Source organism: Lithobates pipiens, unplaced genomic scaffold, assembly GCF_037356315.1.
Source record: "Lithobates pipiens isolate NorthernLeopardFrog02 unplaced genomic scaffold, aLitPip1_a1.2 Scaffold_28, whole genome shotgun sequence".
Taxonomy (NCBI): Eukaryota; Metazoa; Chordata; class Amphibia; order Anura; family Ranidae; genus Lithobates; species Lithobates pipiens.
The window spans coordinates 150,478,476-150,496,532 of NW_027507789.1; the positions used below are offsets into that span (position 1 = coordinate 150,478,476).

The 18,057-nt window shown below is 44.2% G+C and overlaps 1 protein-coding gene across 1 annotated transcript in view; it reads left to right on the plus strand.

The window, feature by feature from the left end:
• The first annotated feature begins 10,865 nt into the window (after positions 1–10,865).
• LOC143935664 (proton channel OTOP2-like) overlaps positions 10,866–18,057 on the plus strand; it is a 112,859-nt gene continuing 105,667 nt past the window's right edge. Inside the window, exon 1 of the mRNA XM_077459697.1 lies at positions 10,866–11,302. Within this exon, the coding sequence (XP_077315823.1) occupies positions 10,975–11,302 (328 nt within the window). The 5' untranslated portion in view covers positions 10,866–10,974. The remainder of the gene's footprint in view (positions 11,303–18,057) is intronic.

Below are 18,057 nucleotides of genomic sequence, written 5' to 3' on the forward strand. Positions count from 1 at the left end.
AGCTAGAAGTGCATTTAAAAAATTGAGTAAATCTAGACAAGCTGGTGGCCTAGGCTTGCCTTTACTGGCGGATTACTACAGAGCAGCTATCCTAGCACAGCTGAGAGAGACTGGTTTGCTAAAAAAACCTGTCAGGGAAATAGGCGCAACCTCACGAGGTACATTCGTGTTAACGCGCGTCAGCGCACACGGAGGCGCAATGTGTTTCCAAGACGAACGCCCGACGCTATGTCTGTTCGAGCGCGCGTACGCGGTAGTGATACGAACGCATAATGTACACGAAGTAGGCGTACGAACGCTATGGCGCGCACACGACGTGACCTAGGCACCTTGCCTCTTTAAACATTCGCCTGACAGTGCTGCATCGCTGGATTATCGTCAGCTTCTCCTGTGTACCTGTGTCCGTGATTCCTGCTGTCTGATCTCCTGTGTACCGACCCGGCTTGTTTGACCTGCTCCTGTTGTTCCCCTGGCTCTTACCACTGGCTTGTACCCGACGTCCCTTGTCTGCTCCCTGCACCCGATCTCGGCTTGGCTTAGACTCCTGCTCTCCGGTCTTCAGCTCAGGGCCCGTTGCTCCGATCCCAGGACTGATCCTCTGTGTTTGACCCTCGGCTTGGCCTTGACTCTTCTATTGGACTTCTGTTATCCCTCTCTTGGACTTCCTAGCACGGTTGCCCCCGGAGACTTGTTTACTCAGCTCTTGTCATCTGCTGCTGCTACCCGGCAACCTGTGCTACTGTGGGCACTGCATCCCTGTGTCATCTTCAGGGTTGTGCTGCACTCGGCCGCAAGGGGAGCCCTCTCAGCATCTCGGCCTCCCTCCAGATCGTGACAGTATAATCCAGCCATGTCAGAGGCCGACAGAGGTGACTCCCCAATGGAGGCCATTCTACAAGAAATCATGGCCCTTACCCCAGCTATTCAGGAACTCCAAGAAAGATACCTCTGGCTGAAGGAACATCTGCAGCACTCTCCTGAGCCGCCCATCTCCTCCGGCCAAGTTTCTGCTACCGTAATTACGACCTCTCCAGAACCACGAGTTCCAGCCCCAGAGCGCTTTTATGGGGACCGAAGAAAATTCAGATCCTTCAAGAACTCATGTTATTTATACTTCTCCCTGCAACCTCAGACTTTTTCTTCTGAAGTGACCAAAGTGGGTTTTACCATTTCACTATTAAGGGACGATCCCCAGACGTGGGCCCATGGCCTACTGGAGCAATGCAGCCCTTTCATGAATACTTTGGACCAGTTCTTCAAAGCCATGGCACGTCTATATGATGACCCCTTACGGACAGCAACAGCTGAAGCAACTTTGTACGCCCTTCGCCAGGGTGAGCGGCCTGCAGAGGACTATACAGTGGAATTCCGCACATGGTGTACCGATTCCGGCTGGAATGAAGCAGCACTAAAATATCAATATCGGGTGGGGTTGTCTGAAGTCCTCAAGGATGAGCTAGCCAGATTAGAGGTCCCCCCAACTCTTGAGGATCTTATCCAACCTACTATCCAGCTTGACAGGCGTCTACGGGAACGCCAGTCTGAACGCGCTCGGATTCCTTGCCCTATCCAGGCTCCACCTTCGGTCTGCCCAGCGGCAACTTCTGTTCTGAATGGCATGTTCTGTCCCGCCTTAACCTCTGAAGAGAGACTTCGTCGCCGACAGGCACACCTTTGTTTCTATTGTGGGGAATCAGGACATTTCATAAACAACTGCCCCACAAGACCAAGTAAACCAATCCTCTGTACTCCATTTCACCTTCAAGTAACGAAGTCGGCTTCAGCCCATATCACCCTTCCTGTCACGTTGATGGTGGCAGGCAAAGGAGTTCTTCTACAGGCAATACTTGACTCCGGGGCCTGTAGTTGTTTTCTGGATTTAACCCTAGCTAAGAGTCTTGCTCTTCCACTCAATCTCAAGAAACAGAGATTGACTGTCCATCTGGCTCCTTACCTAGCTCTGGCCATGTCACCAGAGAAACAATACCCATCCTGACGATCACCGATTCAGGTCATCGGGAATTCCTTAAGTTCGATGTCCTGAGTTCTCCGATGTTCCCTGTCATCCTAGGAATTCCATGGCTGCAGGCACACAACCCCCGGATTGATTGGCTCAAGAAGGAGATATCCTTCACATCCGCCTATTACCAGCAACATTGTCTGGACTCCGAATCAAGAGACTTGTCAAGTTGTGTGACCTTACAACCCGTACCCAGTCCAGTTCCTAACATACCAGCAGTTTACCAGGAATTTAAAGATGTGTTCGACAAGAAGAAAGCAGATACCTTACCTCCACACCGCCCCTATGATTGCCTCATCGAGTTATTACCTGGGGCTCCCATTCCCTTTGGCCGGATATTTCCCCTTTCTGAGACTGAACTTGAGGCCCTGAGACAATATATAGATGAGAACCTGGCCAGGGGATTCATTCGTCCCTCTTCATCCCCTGCCGGTGCAGGCATCTTCTTCGTGGAAAAAAAGGACAAGACTTTAAGACCATGTGTGGACTACAGGGAATTAAATAATATCACCCTTAAAAACCGCTACCCACTTCCGCTCATCCCCGAACTCTTCCAAAGATTCCACACCTCACGTATCTTCACCAAACTTGATTTACGTGGAGCTTACAACCTTGTCTGTATCCGGGAGGGGGACGAGTGGAAGACGGCATTCAGAACGAGATTTGGGCATTTCGAATATTTAGTCATGCCATTCGGATTGTGTAATGCCCCGGCAACCTTTCAGCATTTCATTAACGACATCTTCCGGGAGCATTTAGACCACTTTGTTGTCGCTTATCTTGACGACATTCTTATTTTTTCAACCACTCTGGAACTTCACAGAGTGCACGTTAGGAAAGTACTATGTATCCTTAGAACACATGGATTATTTGTTAAGGCCGAGAAGTGCGATTTTGAAAAGGAATCCATTAAATTCTTGGGACTCATCATCACCACAGGTGGAATTGCCATGGACCCCCAAAAGGTGAAGTCTATCCTGGACTGGCCCGCTCCTTCTGACAAGAAGGGTGTTCAGAGATTCATTGGGTTTGCAAACTTTTACCGAAGATTCATAAGGAACTTCTCCACCATTGTAGCACCCATTACTCAGACCACTCGTCAACATACCAAGTTCCATTGGTCCACAACAGCGCAGTCCGCCTTTGATCAGCTCAAGACCCTCTTCACTACCGCACCAATCCTGCAGCATCCAGATCCCGCCTTGCCCTACGTGCTGGAAGTTGACGCCTCAGAGGTGGCCACAGGGGCGATTCTATCCCAACGTCAAGGCTCCAAGGCATTACTGCATCCCGTAGCTTTTTTCTCACAAAAAATGAGTTCTCCAGAGAAAAACTACAATGTGGGGGATCAGGAACTTCTAGCGATTAAAACCGCTCTAGAAGAATGGAGGTATCTCCTGGAAGGTGCCGCTCACCCCATCCTAATTTTTACCGATCATAAGAACTTAGAATACCTCCGCACGGCCAAACGTCTGAGACCCCTGACAGGCCCGATGGGCTTTATTCTTTTCGAGGTTTAATTTCCACATAACCTATCGCCCAGGATCAAAGAATAGCAAAGCAGATGCTTTGTCCCGAATGTTCCCAGATACCCCGGAAGGAATCCCACCCAGTACAATTTTGTCCCCCCAAAATTTCCTACTAATTCAACCGGATCTAAGATCTTCTATCGAGCAGGCCTCTAGCCAGTGTACGGAAACTGAAGTTTCTTCCCTGAGAAGCCAAGAAGGGCTTCTATGGCATCAGGATAAGATTTTTGCTCCCCAGCAAGCCAGGTTACTTGTATTAAGAACTTTTCACAACCATCAACTAGCGGGCCACTTTGGAGTCCGGAAGACGATTGACCTTGTGCAGCGGTCCTTATGGTGGCCTACCCTAAGATCAGACTGTAAAAAATACGTTGACTCCTGTACAACCTGCCAACGTAACAAGGGGTCTAACGCCAGACCCTGGGGCCTGTTAAGGCCGCTGCCAGTCCCGGAAAAACCTTGGAAAGAAATCTCCATGGATTTTATTGTAGAGTTACTTCTCTCAGAAAGGTTTATGACCATCTTGGTGGTGGTAGACCGTCTATCCAAAATGGCGCATTTTTTGCCGATGAAAGGGACCCCCTCTGCCTTGGATACAGCAAAAACTTTTATAAAAGAAATTGTTCGATTACATGGGGTACCTGACAGCATTGAGGGGTACAATTTACCTCCAAGTTTTGGAAAGAGCTCTGTAAATTACTTTCAATTGGAATATGTTTATCCTCGGCCTATCATCCACAGAGTCAAACTGAAAGAACTAACCAGACGCTGGAACAATATCTACGATGCTTCTGTTCTTTTTCCCAGGATGATTGGGTTTCCTTGCTACCTTGTGCAGAATTTGCATATAACAACTCAGTGCACGCCTCTACCAACCAATCACCTTTCTGGGCAAATTACGGATTCCATCCCTCGTTTCTGCCTAATACCATCCCTGAATCCTCCGTCCCGGCAGTTCAATATAGAGTAAACCTCATTCAAGCAAACTACCAAATGCTTCAGGATACCATGAAGAAGGCTCAGGAAGAGTACAAAAGACATTACGACAAAAGGAAGAGAGTTAACCCTACCTTTAAGATAGGGGACAAGGTGTGACTCTCAGCAGCGAATCTTAAACTGCCATGTCCATCCCGGAAATTGGGACCTAAATTCCTGGGCCCTTTCGAGATTAAACGGGAAATTAAACCCGTAGCATTTGAACTAGTTTTGCCTGAATCTTTCAGAATCCATCCAGTGTTTCATGTTTCTCTTCTTAAACGTGTTATCTTCAGTCCTTTTTCAGGGAGAGAAGAAGTGCCCCCGCCTCCGGTTCAGGTTGGTGATTAAACTGAATTCGAAGTTGAGTCTATCCTTGACTGTCATCGGAGAGGTAGGACAATCCAGTTTCTAATTAAGTGGAAGGGGTATTCTGCTGAAGAGAATTCTTGAGAACCTGCAAGTTATGTACATGCTCCTAGGCTTATACACAGGTTTCGCAGCCGTTATCCCGAAAAATGGTCTCGTTTAGGCATCCGGAGGCTGCCCCTTGGGGGGAGGCACTGTCAGGGAAATAGGCGCAACCTCGCGAGGTACGTTCGTGTTAACGCGCGTCAGTGCACACGGAGGCGCAATGTGTTTCCAAGACGAACGCCCGACGCTACGTCTGATCGAGCGCGCGTACACGGTGGTGATACGAACGCGTAACGTACACGACGTAGGCGTACAAACGCTATGGCGCGCACGCGACGTGACCTAGGCACCTTGACTATTTAAACGTTCGCCTGCAGTGCTGCATCGCTGGATTATCGTCAGCTTCTCCTGTGTACCTGTGTCCGTGATTCCTGCTGTCTGATCTCCTGTGTACCGACCCGGCTTGTTTGACCTGCTCCTGTTGTTCCCCTGGCTCTTACCACTGGCTTGTACCCGACGTCCCTTGTCTGCTCCCTACACCAGATCTCGGCTTGGCTTAGACTCCTGCTCTCCGGTCTTCAGCTCAGGACCCGTTGCTCCGATCCCAGGACTGATCCTCTGTGTTTGACCCTCGACTTGGCCTTGACTCTTCTATTGGACTTCTGTTATCCCTCTCTTGGACTTCCTAGCACGGTTGCCCCCGGAGACTTGTTTACTCAGCTCTTGTCATCTGCTGCTGCTACCCGGCAACCTGTGCTACTGTGGGCACTGCATCCCTGTGTCATCTTCAGGGTTGTGCTGCACTCGGCCGCAAGGGGAGCCCTCTCAGCATCTCGGCCTCCCTCCAGATCGTGACAGAACCATCCTCGTTATGGGGGAAAATAGAACAGCAAAGTGTCCCGGGCAATAATTTGAGAAATTTCGCCCTGGCATTCCCTCACCTGGCGCGGATGCCGACAGGTCTTTCGCTCCCGATGTTGGCATCCTTACACTCTTGGAAGCTATTGGTTTCTACACATCCACAGAGTGGCCCATCCTCTACGATTCCATTACCTATATCAATATTAACGAGCTTTCCCTGCACAATTGGTACAACTCGGGAATCCATTGGGTTCATGACCTGTTTAGTGGATCTCAGCTTAAACCCTTTGGAAAAATGCAAGAGGAGTACGGCCTATCGCACGCAGAATACTTTAACTACTACCGAGTTCAGTCTTATATTACTAGTAAACACATTACCCCTTATAAAGTTAATTGGCGAATCAACCAGTACCTTGGCATCGGGAGTGAGAAGAAGGGTGGAATCTCCTTATTTTATAACACTCTCAATGACAAATCATTATTAGAAAAGACTGGGCCTATGCTGGCTTGGGAGCAGGGGCGTAACTATAGGGGGTGCAGCAGTCGCGACCGCAACCGGGCCCTGTGATGCAGGGGGCCCATGCAGCCCCCTCTACATATGGCCGGCAGCAGCATAGGCAGCTAGGGGTACCAGTGCACCATGCACACGGGTGGCTGGAGGTGGAGGGTGACTAGCAGAGCTCCATGCTCTACTAATCGCACTGGCTGCTCTTCAGTTGTGCATTCCCCGCATGACCTGTGTCCTCGGCCGGCTCCTCAGAGTACCCCTCTCCTGCTCCATGCATTGCCGCTCAGTCTGATGTCTGTTTTCCCCAACCAGTGGTGGAACTACAGGGCTCACAAAGGTCATACCTGTGACCATGCCCTGGAGTTCTACCGCCGGACTCGGAGGGAAGGGCCCTGGCTGGGGTTCAGGGGGGCCCTTCATGGTTTCTTGCATCGGGGCCCTGAAGGTTCTAGTTACGCCACTGCTTGGGAGAGAGATCTTGGTGTCTCTATCTCCGAAGAGCAATGGAGCATAGCTATCCACCGCACATATTCTGCCACAAAATGCACCTCCCTTTGGGAATTAGCGCATAAAACTACGCAAAGATGGTATCTAACTCCATATAGTTTAGCCAAATTTAACCCTTCAATTTCTCCACTTTGTTGGAGGAATTGTTCTCAAGTGGGCACTATTTTTCATGTACTGTGGTCGTGCAGCAAACTAGCTAGTTACTGGACGAGAATTTTCGCAATATTCAGGCAGGTAACAGGCATCACGATGCCCCCATCCCCTGCCTTGGCATTGCTTAACGCAGGGATAGAAGATATACCACCATCACTTAGACAGTTTGTGACTCATTTATTTTTAGCAGCTAGATTGGTACTTCTTAGGATTTGGAAATCCTCTCATCCTCCGGAGGTCCCAGAGGTCATTCTGTCTCTTGCTATTCACTATAACTATGAACTTCGCTTGGCATCGGCATCAGGCAAACATACTACTTTTCTAAATAACTGGCAACCGTGGTGCGACTGTTACAAGGCTAATGTACCATAGTTAAATGACGAGATTGACACAGTAGTCGAGGTGAACAACTTAGAGGAACTGGAATCACACCTTTCTCTTTTAAAAATTCTTGTTGTACGACAGTCTCCTGCCCTGGAACCTAGCAATAGATTCCTACCCGTCCTCCCCCCCCCCCCTTCCCCCTACCTGATTATGGTTTTAGTTATTGTTTTTCCTCTTTTTTCTGACTTTCTTTAAGACATATAGTAGATATTATGGAGAGTCAGCATTGTTACATTCTGAGCATCTGCTATACTTTATGAGTAACTAAAGCGCATCTGATTGATTTTTGTACACCACAGGATCATACAAAGGATCTGTCCGGGTTCTCCCTCTGAGGTGCAGTTAGATCCCAGAAGGGGCACCTGCGTTGGGAGGGTACTACGGTCATAGATAATGGCGATAATGCCTGAATAGAAATGTGTTGTGTTAATTTATCGCATTCTCTCGTATATTTGTTCCTACATTGTTAATGGGACTTGTCTAGAATGCCTCCTAATGGTGCGGACTGTAAGACTCTTATGCACAAAAGTCAATTTGTTTATTTTCTGTCCTGTAAATCTGAAAACTTGAATAAAAATTATTGTTTAAAAAAAAAAAATGTTTTTTGTTTATAGTGGGGTGATCAAATACCACCAAAAGAAAGCTCTATTTGTGGGAAAAAAGGCATGCCAATTATGTTTGGGAGCTACATCACACAACCACGCAATTGTCAGTTAAAGCAACGCAGTGCAGAATCTCAAAAAGTGCTCTGGTCAGAAAGGGGGTAAAATCTTCCGGGGCTGAATCGGTTAAAATATTTGGTACAGTTGTAACACAGTAGGACATAAAAACACTGATTTGGTTAAAAGAGGGTAGCATGTGCTTTGCTAATATCCTGGAGTTGGGTTCTAAATTACATTTCAAGGCTAGCTTTGTTCTGTTTGTTAAAGGAATGTGGCCAGGGCTGATAAGCTACATGATGTAGAAGATTGTCTACTCCAAAATAACTTGCAGTTTTAATTTTTCATATAGGTGCAAAGGGCAGGAATGCCTAGCTTACTTCTACTTTTGGTGCCACAACCTTCTCCTCCTCACTGTTCGCCACTGAGCGGGCGCACAGGGTGCCATTACACCCATTACCACCAGAGACACCACCTAGACACCTTCTTATTAAAGTGTTTTGTGACAAGGAAACTATACTCCGACTGGCTAGAGAAAAAGGTACACTGGAATATAATGGTAATTCTATTGCAATATTTCAAGATTTTTCTTCAACCACGAAAAAGCAACAAGCTACATTCTTGTCTATTAAAAAGAGGAACAGGGACAGCAGATCTCCTAGATAATGTTGTAAAATTGAGGAGAGTCTACCAGGGGAAAATCACTTTTTCGTTGATCCTAAGGAAGCAACACAATAGGCAGATACTAGTCAATCTCCCTGAATGTTGCTATGGTTTTACTTGCCTGTTTTACTCCCCTGTGTTTTGGAGCAACCTTGGGGTGTATTGCAACTTCTTGGAGCCTATCTCACTGTTACCAGCTGATATCTTTCCTCTGCTACTGAGGATCATGATTTGATTGCTTCTGTCTCACGTGGATGGAGACAGCCTTAGCCCCTGTACACACGGTCGGAGATTTCCACAACCAAATCCGTCGGATTTTGCCCGTCGGATTTTGTCCGTCGGATCTTGTCCGAAACTGTTGCATACACACGGTCGGACAAAGTTGGTGAAAAATCCGATCTTTCAGAAAGTGATGACGTAATTTTGTTACGATGGGACTACATTCAGGCTAGTAGCCAATAGCTTTGATGTAGGAATTTGATCTGAGCATGCTGAACATGTTGGAAAATTGGGTCCGACGGATATTCCGACGGAATCAGTCCGATGCATACCACACACAGTCGGATTATCCGACCACGCGGTCCGATAGGACACATTCCGACGGATTCTCTGACTGTGTGTACAAGGGCTAAGACTTCTGCAGGTTTAAGACAGGACCCTTGGTGGGAGACTACGTTCACCTCTCACCCCCACATAAATCACAGCATTCTGGACCCCAACGACGCATGCAAGCTGCAGCTCCCCTATACAACTTTGGAGACAGGTACATCTGACAGACTCACACCAAAAGAGAAATATTTCTCTCTGTATCTCATAGAGCACGGTGCTGTGGACTGGTATAGAGCTGAGGAGAATTAAACAGTCATTACATGATATATCTCCCAACTAGCCACTCCTCTCCATGTTTAATTTAATTTAATTTTGTTGGTCTACCTGTCTGCACAGATTTTGTCCCTGTTCTCAAGGCTCCGATGAAGAGGTTTACCTCAAAACGCGTCGGCCCATTTGAAATACTTGTCCTCACATGGGCATGTCCCACTTTTAACCTTTTAAGTGTTTGTTTTGTAACCCACCTTATACGCTATGTTTTATATGTATATATATATATATATATATATATATATATATATATATATATATATATATATATATATATATATATAATTTTATATGTATGTAATCTATTACATCTGAATAAACTGTATGACTTTGATGTAAGCAGTTGATCACGCGCCTTCCACCCACCCTTCCCACACTGAGGATCATGATACTGTCTAATTTTGACCCTGATGTCTTCTAATTTCATGAATTCTCAGGTGGATGCTCAGGTGGGTGCTCAGGTGGATGCTGTTCCTTGTTTGTTTATACTGTGTTCATATGCCTACATGGAACTATTGCAACTCTATTCAGCTTGTCCAAAGAAGCTTTTGCAAGAACACTCTACGCAGCATATTTGAATGTGGACTCGGGCCAAACAGTATTTTTTTTTTAGGTACTGAACATGCTTTATAGCTTGTCAGTTACTGCACCTCCTGTCCATCAGTTAACTACTTTCAGCTCTAATAGACTAGGCCTTATTCTCCTCATGCAAAGTTCATGTTTCAGGGATGATGGTTCTGATGGTTGGGGTTTGGGGGGCCTAGTGGGTATGGGTGAGGGGTTTAAGTTGGTTTAGGTTGTTTAAATTTACAGTTATTTTCTGTTTCTGTCCACTTACCACATACTTATGCTTTACCTATATCTCAATTGTTGTAAATATTCTCTTAGCTCACACCATGCGTATCTGTTGCTGGTATCACCTCCTTATGCTATGCTATTTCTTTCCTGACTATTCTCCTTCTTCCCCCCCCCCATTTTTTCATTCCACCCCCCCCCCCTCTTTTTTTGTCCCTGGTGGGGCTTTGGTTAGTTTGGTACTGATATATCTGCCTTATTTGATTGCCGGTTTGGGATTATAGATATGGGGGTTCCAACATTGTCTATGGACTGTCTATCTATTGCTCCTGATCATGATTGCATGGTTAAGTTATTTATAAAACCAGTAATAATCAAATGCAGAATTTGACATTCATGATCTACGGATTCTCATCCACATAATATGGTGATTTAATATAAGGAAATAACAGCACGCTAGGATAGGGGAGGAGAGCTTTATCCACCCACTGAACAGCAATCCAAGAAAAGGACTTGATATTCCTGCTTTGCAGGAATTAAAAGCATTCAGCCCATACTATAAATGTTGTAGGAGATACAACATGGTCATTTGTGCTGAATCAAATTGTACTTACACACGAAGCTACAATGGAGGATAATTTAGATTTGAACACTACTGATGATCCACTACAGAATAACACACCGATCAAAAAAGAGAAAAATCATAATGACTGGAAAAAAGGAAGTAGGCTACTCTCTGGATTGGTGGGCTCCAATGTCTTGCTCTTTAGCTGTGCTTTGCTAACCTGTGTGTTCGTTGAGAACATTGATATCTTTGAAAAAGACTTTCTCATATTTCTAACTACCATGATGTCCATCTGTATTTTGTGGATGCTTTTCCAAATGTACTTCACATGGAGGAACAAAAATGCAGTTCTGTATAAGGATTGCCAGGCAGGTCCAATATGGATGAGAGGTCAGTTGCTAGTCAACGTTGTTTAATTGCTTTTACTATTTCTTTGCATTATTTGTTATTAATTTTTAATGCTTCAAAAGTTTTCACTTTTGTGTATGAATACTGTATCTATAAAGTAAAATTTTCTTTATTTGAATGTATGTATTTCATCTTATGTGCTAAGGTTAAAAGATCTTATTGATGTAGAGGTGTAATTCATAGAAGTTTAGTAATGTAATATGCAAACACCACTTAATCCATGTTCATTAACCACTTAACAACCGCCCATTCCCGATTAACGGCTTCAGGGCGGTTGTTTAACTCTAGGAGGCCGTTAATTAACGGCCTCCCAGAATTCTGCTCTCGCGCGCCCCCTGGGGCGCGCACACGAGAGCATCCGTGACCGCTGGGTCCAGTGGACCCGGCGCATCACGAATCACGGTAAACGGCCGCTCATCGCGGCCGTTTACCACGTGATCGCTCCGTCAAATGACGGAGTGATCACTTGTAAACAAGCCGGCGTCATGTTATGACGCCGGTTCCTCCCTCCCCTCTCTGTACCGATCGGTACAGCGGAGGGGGAAGAGATCGGTGTCAGCAGCGATGTGGGCTGCATCTGCAGTGCCCACATCGCTGCTCACCGAAAATTAACCCCTCAATTCCCTGCAAATACTCTGCATTACTCTGCAATTCCCTGCAAATACTCTGCATTACTCTGCAATTCCCTGCAAATACTCTGCATTACTCTGCAATTCCCTGCAAATACTCTGCATTACTCTGCAATTCCCTGCAAATACTCTGCATTACTCTGCAATTCCCTGCAAATACTCTGCATTACTCTGCAATTCCCTGCAAACACTCTGCAATGCCCTGCAACACTCTGCAATGCCCTGCAACACTCTGCAATGCCCTGCAACACTCTGCATTGCCCTGCAACACTCTGCATTGCCCTGCAACACTCCGCATTGCCCTGCAACACTCCGCAATGCCCTGCAACACTCCGCAATGCCCTGCAACACTCCGCAACGCTCTGCAATACCTTGCAACACTCTGCAACACTCTGCAACACCCGCCAATACCCTGCAACACTCTGCAATGCTCTGCAACCCCCGCCGATACCCTGCAACACTCTGCAATGCTCTGCAACCCCCGCCGATACCCTGCAACACTCTGCAATGCTCTGCAACCCCCGCCGATACCCTGCAACACTCTGCAATGCTCTGCAACCCCCGCCGATACCCTGCAACACTCTGCAATGCTCTGCAACACCCGCCAATACCCTGCAACACTCTGCAATGCTCTGCAACACCCGCCAATACCCTGCAATGCTCTGCAACGCAGTACTCTGCAACACCATGCTCTGAGATACCCAGCCATAGTCGGTGATACCCTGCAATACCCAGCCATAGACATCTCCCGCCGCCCTCCGCCCTCCGGTGCTTCTACCGAATCGCTAATACGATCAAAGCCAGAATCTTTTTTTTTTTCAGGCTTCCCAGCTTAGAGGTGAGATGTGGGTATTATTGACCCCATATCTCACTGTAAAGAGGACCTGTCATGCCATATTCCTATTACAAGGGATGTTTACATTCCTTGTAATAGGAATAAAAGTGATCAAAAAAATTATTTTTGGGGAAAAAAATGTCAAACTAAAATAAATAAAGTAAAATGAACAATAAAAAAAAATGTTTTTTTAAAAGCGCCCCTGTCCCCATGTGCTCGCATGCAGAAGCGAACGCATGCGTAAGTCCCGCCCACATATGAAAACGGTGTTCAAACCACACATGTGAGGTATCGCTGCGAACGTTAGAGCGAGAGAAATAATTCTAGCCCTAGACCTCCTCTGTAACTCAAAACATATAACCAGTAAAAAAAATGTAAATCGTCGCCTATGGGGATTTTTAAGTAGCGACGTTTGCCGCCATTCCACGAGCGTGTGCAATTTTGAAGAGTGACATATTAGGTATCTATTTACTCAGCGTAACTTCATCTTTCACATTATGCAAAAATTGGGCTAACTTTACTGTGTTTTTTTTTTTTTTTAAGCACAAAACTGTTTTTTTTCCAAAAAAAAGCATTCGAAAAATTACTGCGCAAATACCGTGCGAGATAAAAAGTTGCAAAGACCACCATTGTATTCTCCAGGGTGTTTGCTAAAAAAACATATATAATGTTTTGGAGTTCTATGTAATTTTCTAGCAAATAAATGATGATTTTTACATGTAGGAGAGAAATGTCAGAATTGTCCTGGGTGCTCCAGAACACCTGATGGCGCTCCATGCATGTTGGGCCTCTGTATGTGGCCACGCTGTGTAAAAGTCTCACACATGTGGTATCACCATACTCGGGAGTAATAGCAGAATGTGTTTTGGGGTGTAATTTGTGGTATGCATATGCTGTGTGTGAGAAATAACCTGATAATATGACAATTTTGTGAAAAAAAAAAAAAAGTAAAAAGAATCTTGATTTTGCAAAGAATTGTGGGAAAAAATGACAACTTCAAAAAACTCATCATGCCTCTTACTAAATACCTTGGAATGTCTTCTTTCCAAAAAGGGGTCATTTGGGGGGTATTTGTACTTTTCTGGCATGTTGGGGTCTCAAGAATTGAAATAGGCCGTCAGTACTTCAGGTGTGATCAATTTTCAGATATTGGCACTATAGCTTGTGGACTCTATAACTTTCACAAAGACCAAATAATATCCACCAATTTGTACTTATTTTTACCAAAGATATGTAGTAGTATAAATTTTGGCCAAAATTTATGAAGAAAAAATTACTAATCTGCTAAATTTTCTAACAGAAACAAAGAAAAATTCGTTTTTTTACAGAATTTTCGGTATTTTTTCTTTTATAGCACAAAAAATAAAAAACCCAGCGGTGATTAAATACCACCAAAAGAAAGCTCTATTTGTGTGAAAAAAAGGACAAAAATTTCATATAGGTCCAGTGTTGCATGACTGAGTAATTGTCATTCAAAATGCGAGAGCACCGAAAGCTGAAAATTGGTCTGGTTATTAAGGGTGTTTAAGTGCCCAGTGGTCAAGTGGTTAAATTATTTCAATTATTCTAAAGTAAACATTCATATATGGGACTTACAGATGGGTAATGACATCATGTCCTGAAAATACTAAGGCAACCACTTTGAGTGGCAATTACTCAGACATGCAACACTGTACCCATATGAAAATTTTATCATTTTTTGAGACAGATACAGCTTTCTTTTGGTGATATTTAATCACAACTGTTTTTGTTGTTTTGTTTTTACTATATAAACAAAAATATTTAAAAAAAAACAGATTTTTTACTTAGTTTTTGTTATATAGTTTTGCAAATAAATAATCTTTCTTCATACATTTAGGTCATAATGTGTTCTGCTACATTTTTTTGGTAAAAATAACCCAAAAAAGCAAATATTATTTCTGTAGAAAAAAACAAAAAGAGGGCACACCCACCTTGCGCATTACCCAAGTGGTGTTTATTGGTATGTAGAAAGAAAGGAAATATACTCACAAACAAGTAGATCATAAAAACATATCAATGGAACACAATGGACACAAAGCAACCAGGTCACTGGGACCTTGTCCAGCAACCTAGAGAACCTTCCAGATGGCTGATGCATTTAGAGGGGAGATCACATGGGGCTCTGGGGAAGAGGGGATCTCCCCTTGAAACGCATCAGCCATCTGGAAGGTTCTTAGCCATTCTGGACGCGGTCCTGGTGACCTGATCACTTTGTATCCATTGTGGAGTTTAATTTGTTTTTATGATCTACTTTTTTGTGAGTATATTTCCTTTCTTTCTATATACCATCAAACACCACTTGGGTAATGTGCAACGTTGGTGCGCCCTCTTTTCTTTTCTACAGTGATTCCATTGGGTGTCCCATGACCCTTGAAGGACAGCAAGGTCTGTGCATCTACTGGGAGCTATAGAGATTCTAGGCAATATCTATTGCCTACACATCACTTGAGTGCAGGAAATTTTGTTAGTGAATATTATTTAGTCTGTCTGATTGTTATAGAGTCTACAAACTATGGAATAATGTATATTCGAAAATCCATCCCGAGGTACTGACTGCCTCATCTCAATTTTTGAGACCCTAAAATGCCAGGACAGTATAAATAATCTCCAAATGATCCCTTTTTGAAAAGCACACAGTCCAAAGTATTTAGTAAAAGGCATGGTGAGTTTTTGAGGTTGTAATTTTTTTGTCACAGTTTTTTTGAAAATTAAGAAATTCATCTTTTTTTCACAACGTTGTAATTTTAACAAGTTATTTTTCACACACAGCATAGGCATTCTTGCAATTACACCCCAAAACACATTCTGGTATGACGCCTGAGTATGGGGCAACAACATGTGTGAGACTTTTTCACAGCCTAGATGCATAGAAGGGCCCAAAATCCAAGGAGTACCTTCAAGAGTTCCAGATGCATATATTATGCATCTAATTTCCTGACTACCTATCACAATTTTGAAGGCCCTGGAGCACCAGGACAATGGAAACTCATACAAAATTACCCCATTTTGGAAATAAAACACTCCAAAGTATTTTCTGAAAAACATAATGAGTCTGTTGAAAATTTTATGTTTTCACAAGAAAATTAACATTTATTTTTTTACACACAGTTGTCAATAAAGATATTTATAAAAAAACAGCATAGATATACTTAAAAATACACCAAAAAAACACATTCTGCTACTTCTTCAGAGCAAGGCAATACCACGTGTGAGATTTTTTTCACAGCCTAGGAACACAGAGTGTTACGAAATCCAACCTTCAGACTTTCTAGGGGCATAAATTAGTTCCTAACTACCTATCTCATTTTTGGAGGCCCTGGAGCACCAGGACAGTAGAAACACCCACTGCACTGTGAGTGTACGTACAGTGTGACAGGCTGCTGTATACTCATAGGCTCTTTGTGAGAGCAGAGAGACCCAAAGTTTACTTTTGGTTTCTCTTATTTACCATGTGATTGCTGTAATTGGACACAACAATCAGATGGTACAAGACTATGTGATCACCCGGATACAGCGGTAATGTGATCCGCTGTGTCTAGGGGACACACAGATCACCGGGCTCCTGGGTTTGTGCTCTGTGAGCCAGGCAGGAGCCTCTGATGCGTGAGGATTTTCAGGAACATCCACCCCCATTGGCATGTATCCCATCCAGCCTTTATGGGCTGGATGGTTAAGGTGCTATACAATCAATTCACGTTACTAAAAGATGTACACATTTTATTTCATAATACAAATTGAACAACTAGGTATAAAAGAATCATTATGCATAAGAAAGGACAAACTTTTAACACTATACATTTAATATCATGGGCATTGTGCAAAAAACAACTTTTCCTATGTAGCCCATTCCCTTAGTACATGTTACATCATCATGATAACAGTGCGCATCTGCCGATCCTTCACTAATCAATTAATTTAGGAACATAATGGGAGTTGTCTTTTATACCATTGTGTTTCACACTTTAATTTCTTCAGGAGGATAGAAGGAGGTTAATCTATATTGTCAATAACAATACCCTTAACTCTTATTACCATGACATTGGAACAAAGTCCAGAACAACATACTGTCAGAAACCAAAATGAAATCATGAAATCAAACCGAGACTGAAGTACAGTTAAATCACACTTGTTTAATAATAAAAGTAAAAAGAACAAACGTAGTCAAACATAGCCAAAGTTCAGTAACCGGAACAGAAAGTCAGCCAAGCCAGAAGTCAGGGATCAAAGTAGTGGAACAGCAGGGTCTGGAGCCAGAAGGGATGTTAGCAAAGCCAGTTTTTAAAAAGGAACGCAGGAGATAGTTTCTTGTGATGTGACCAAGGCAAAGGCTCCTCTGGACTGGACGGCTTAAGTAGGCAGAACTGACGAGCAGGAAATCATCAACAACTGAGTAACTGTGGAGAGAGATAGGAGCTGGCAATTAGCCGACAGCTGAGCGGCCAGCTCAGAGAAGGAAGGGCTGAGCCCTGACACATACTCAAAGAGGTGCTGGGAACTTTTAATCCTGCACATGAAGTTCTATAAAGGAACACTAAAAACAATCTCAATAGTTCTGGTGAGGCAGCTCCCACACAGCAAGGTATTCCTCAATGTGCATCCAAAAGTAGCTCAAACTAAAGAAATATAGAAAGGTGAACCAGACCAAAGCTGGATGAAAGTGTCCAAGATGATTTTAATTGTTGGTGAATGAGTCAAATAAAAACCTCCAATGTGTTTTGGGGGTGACAACACTCTCCCTTTATCAGGACTCAACGCAGGATAAAACTTGGATTGACTCAGAGAACAAAGTGACTTCACAGACACAGATCTTTAGTAAATCCAGTACTGAACTTTCCACATGGAGGAAAAACTTGAAAGCTGTTTTTGAGCAGCAGGAACTCAGTAACTGCTGTGAAGTAGGCAGGTTGAAGCATGTTTGTACTTAGTTATCCAGCAGCTGTCCCAGGCAGGGGAAAAGGTTAACCATTATTGGCTTGGAAAAGCTAAGATGAAGGGCTGGAGAACGGGACGTGGGTATAGGTGGAACGCAGACTCACCTGCGAGCGTAAGAGTAGCACTGAAGAGATCTGAAATCAAGGACAACTTCCAAGCCACTCTTTCATCATGCAGTTATGCCTGGGTCACTATGTTACATTAGTTAGGATCGGGGACAGGATGTTATTTGTTTTGTATTGCCATGCTGCATTCCAAAAGTAAAAGTTGCATTAGCCACTCTAAGCCTGGTCTGAAGTTATTCAAGGTCATGAGTGAGT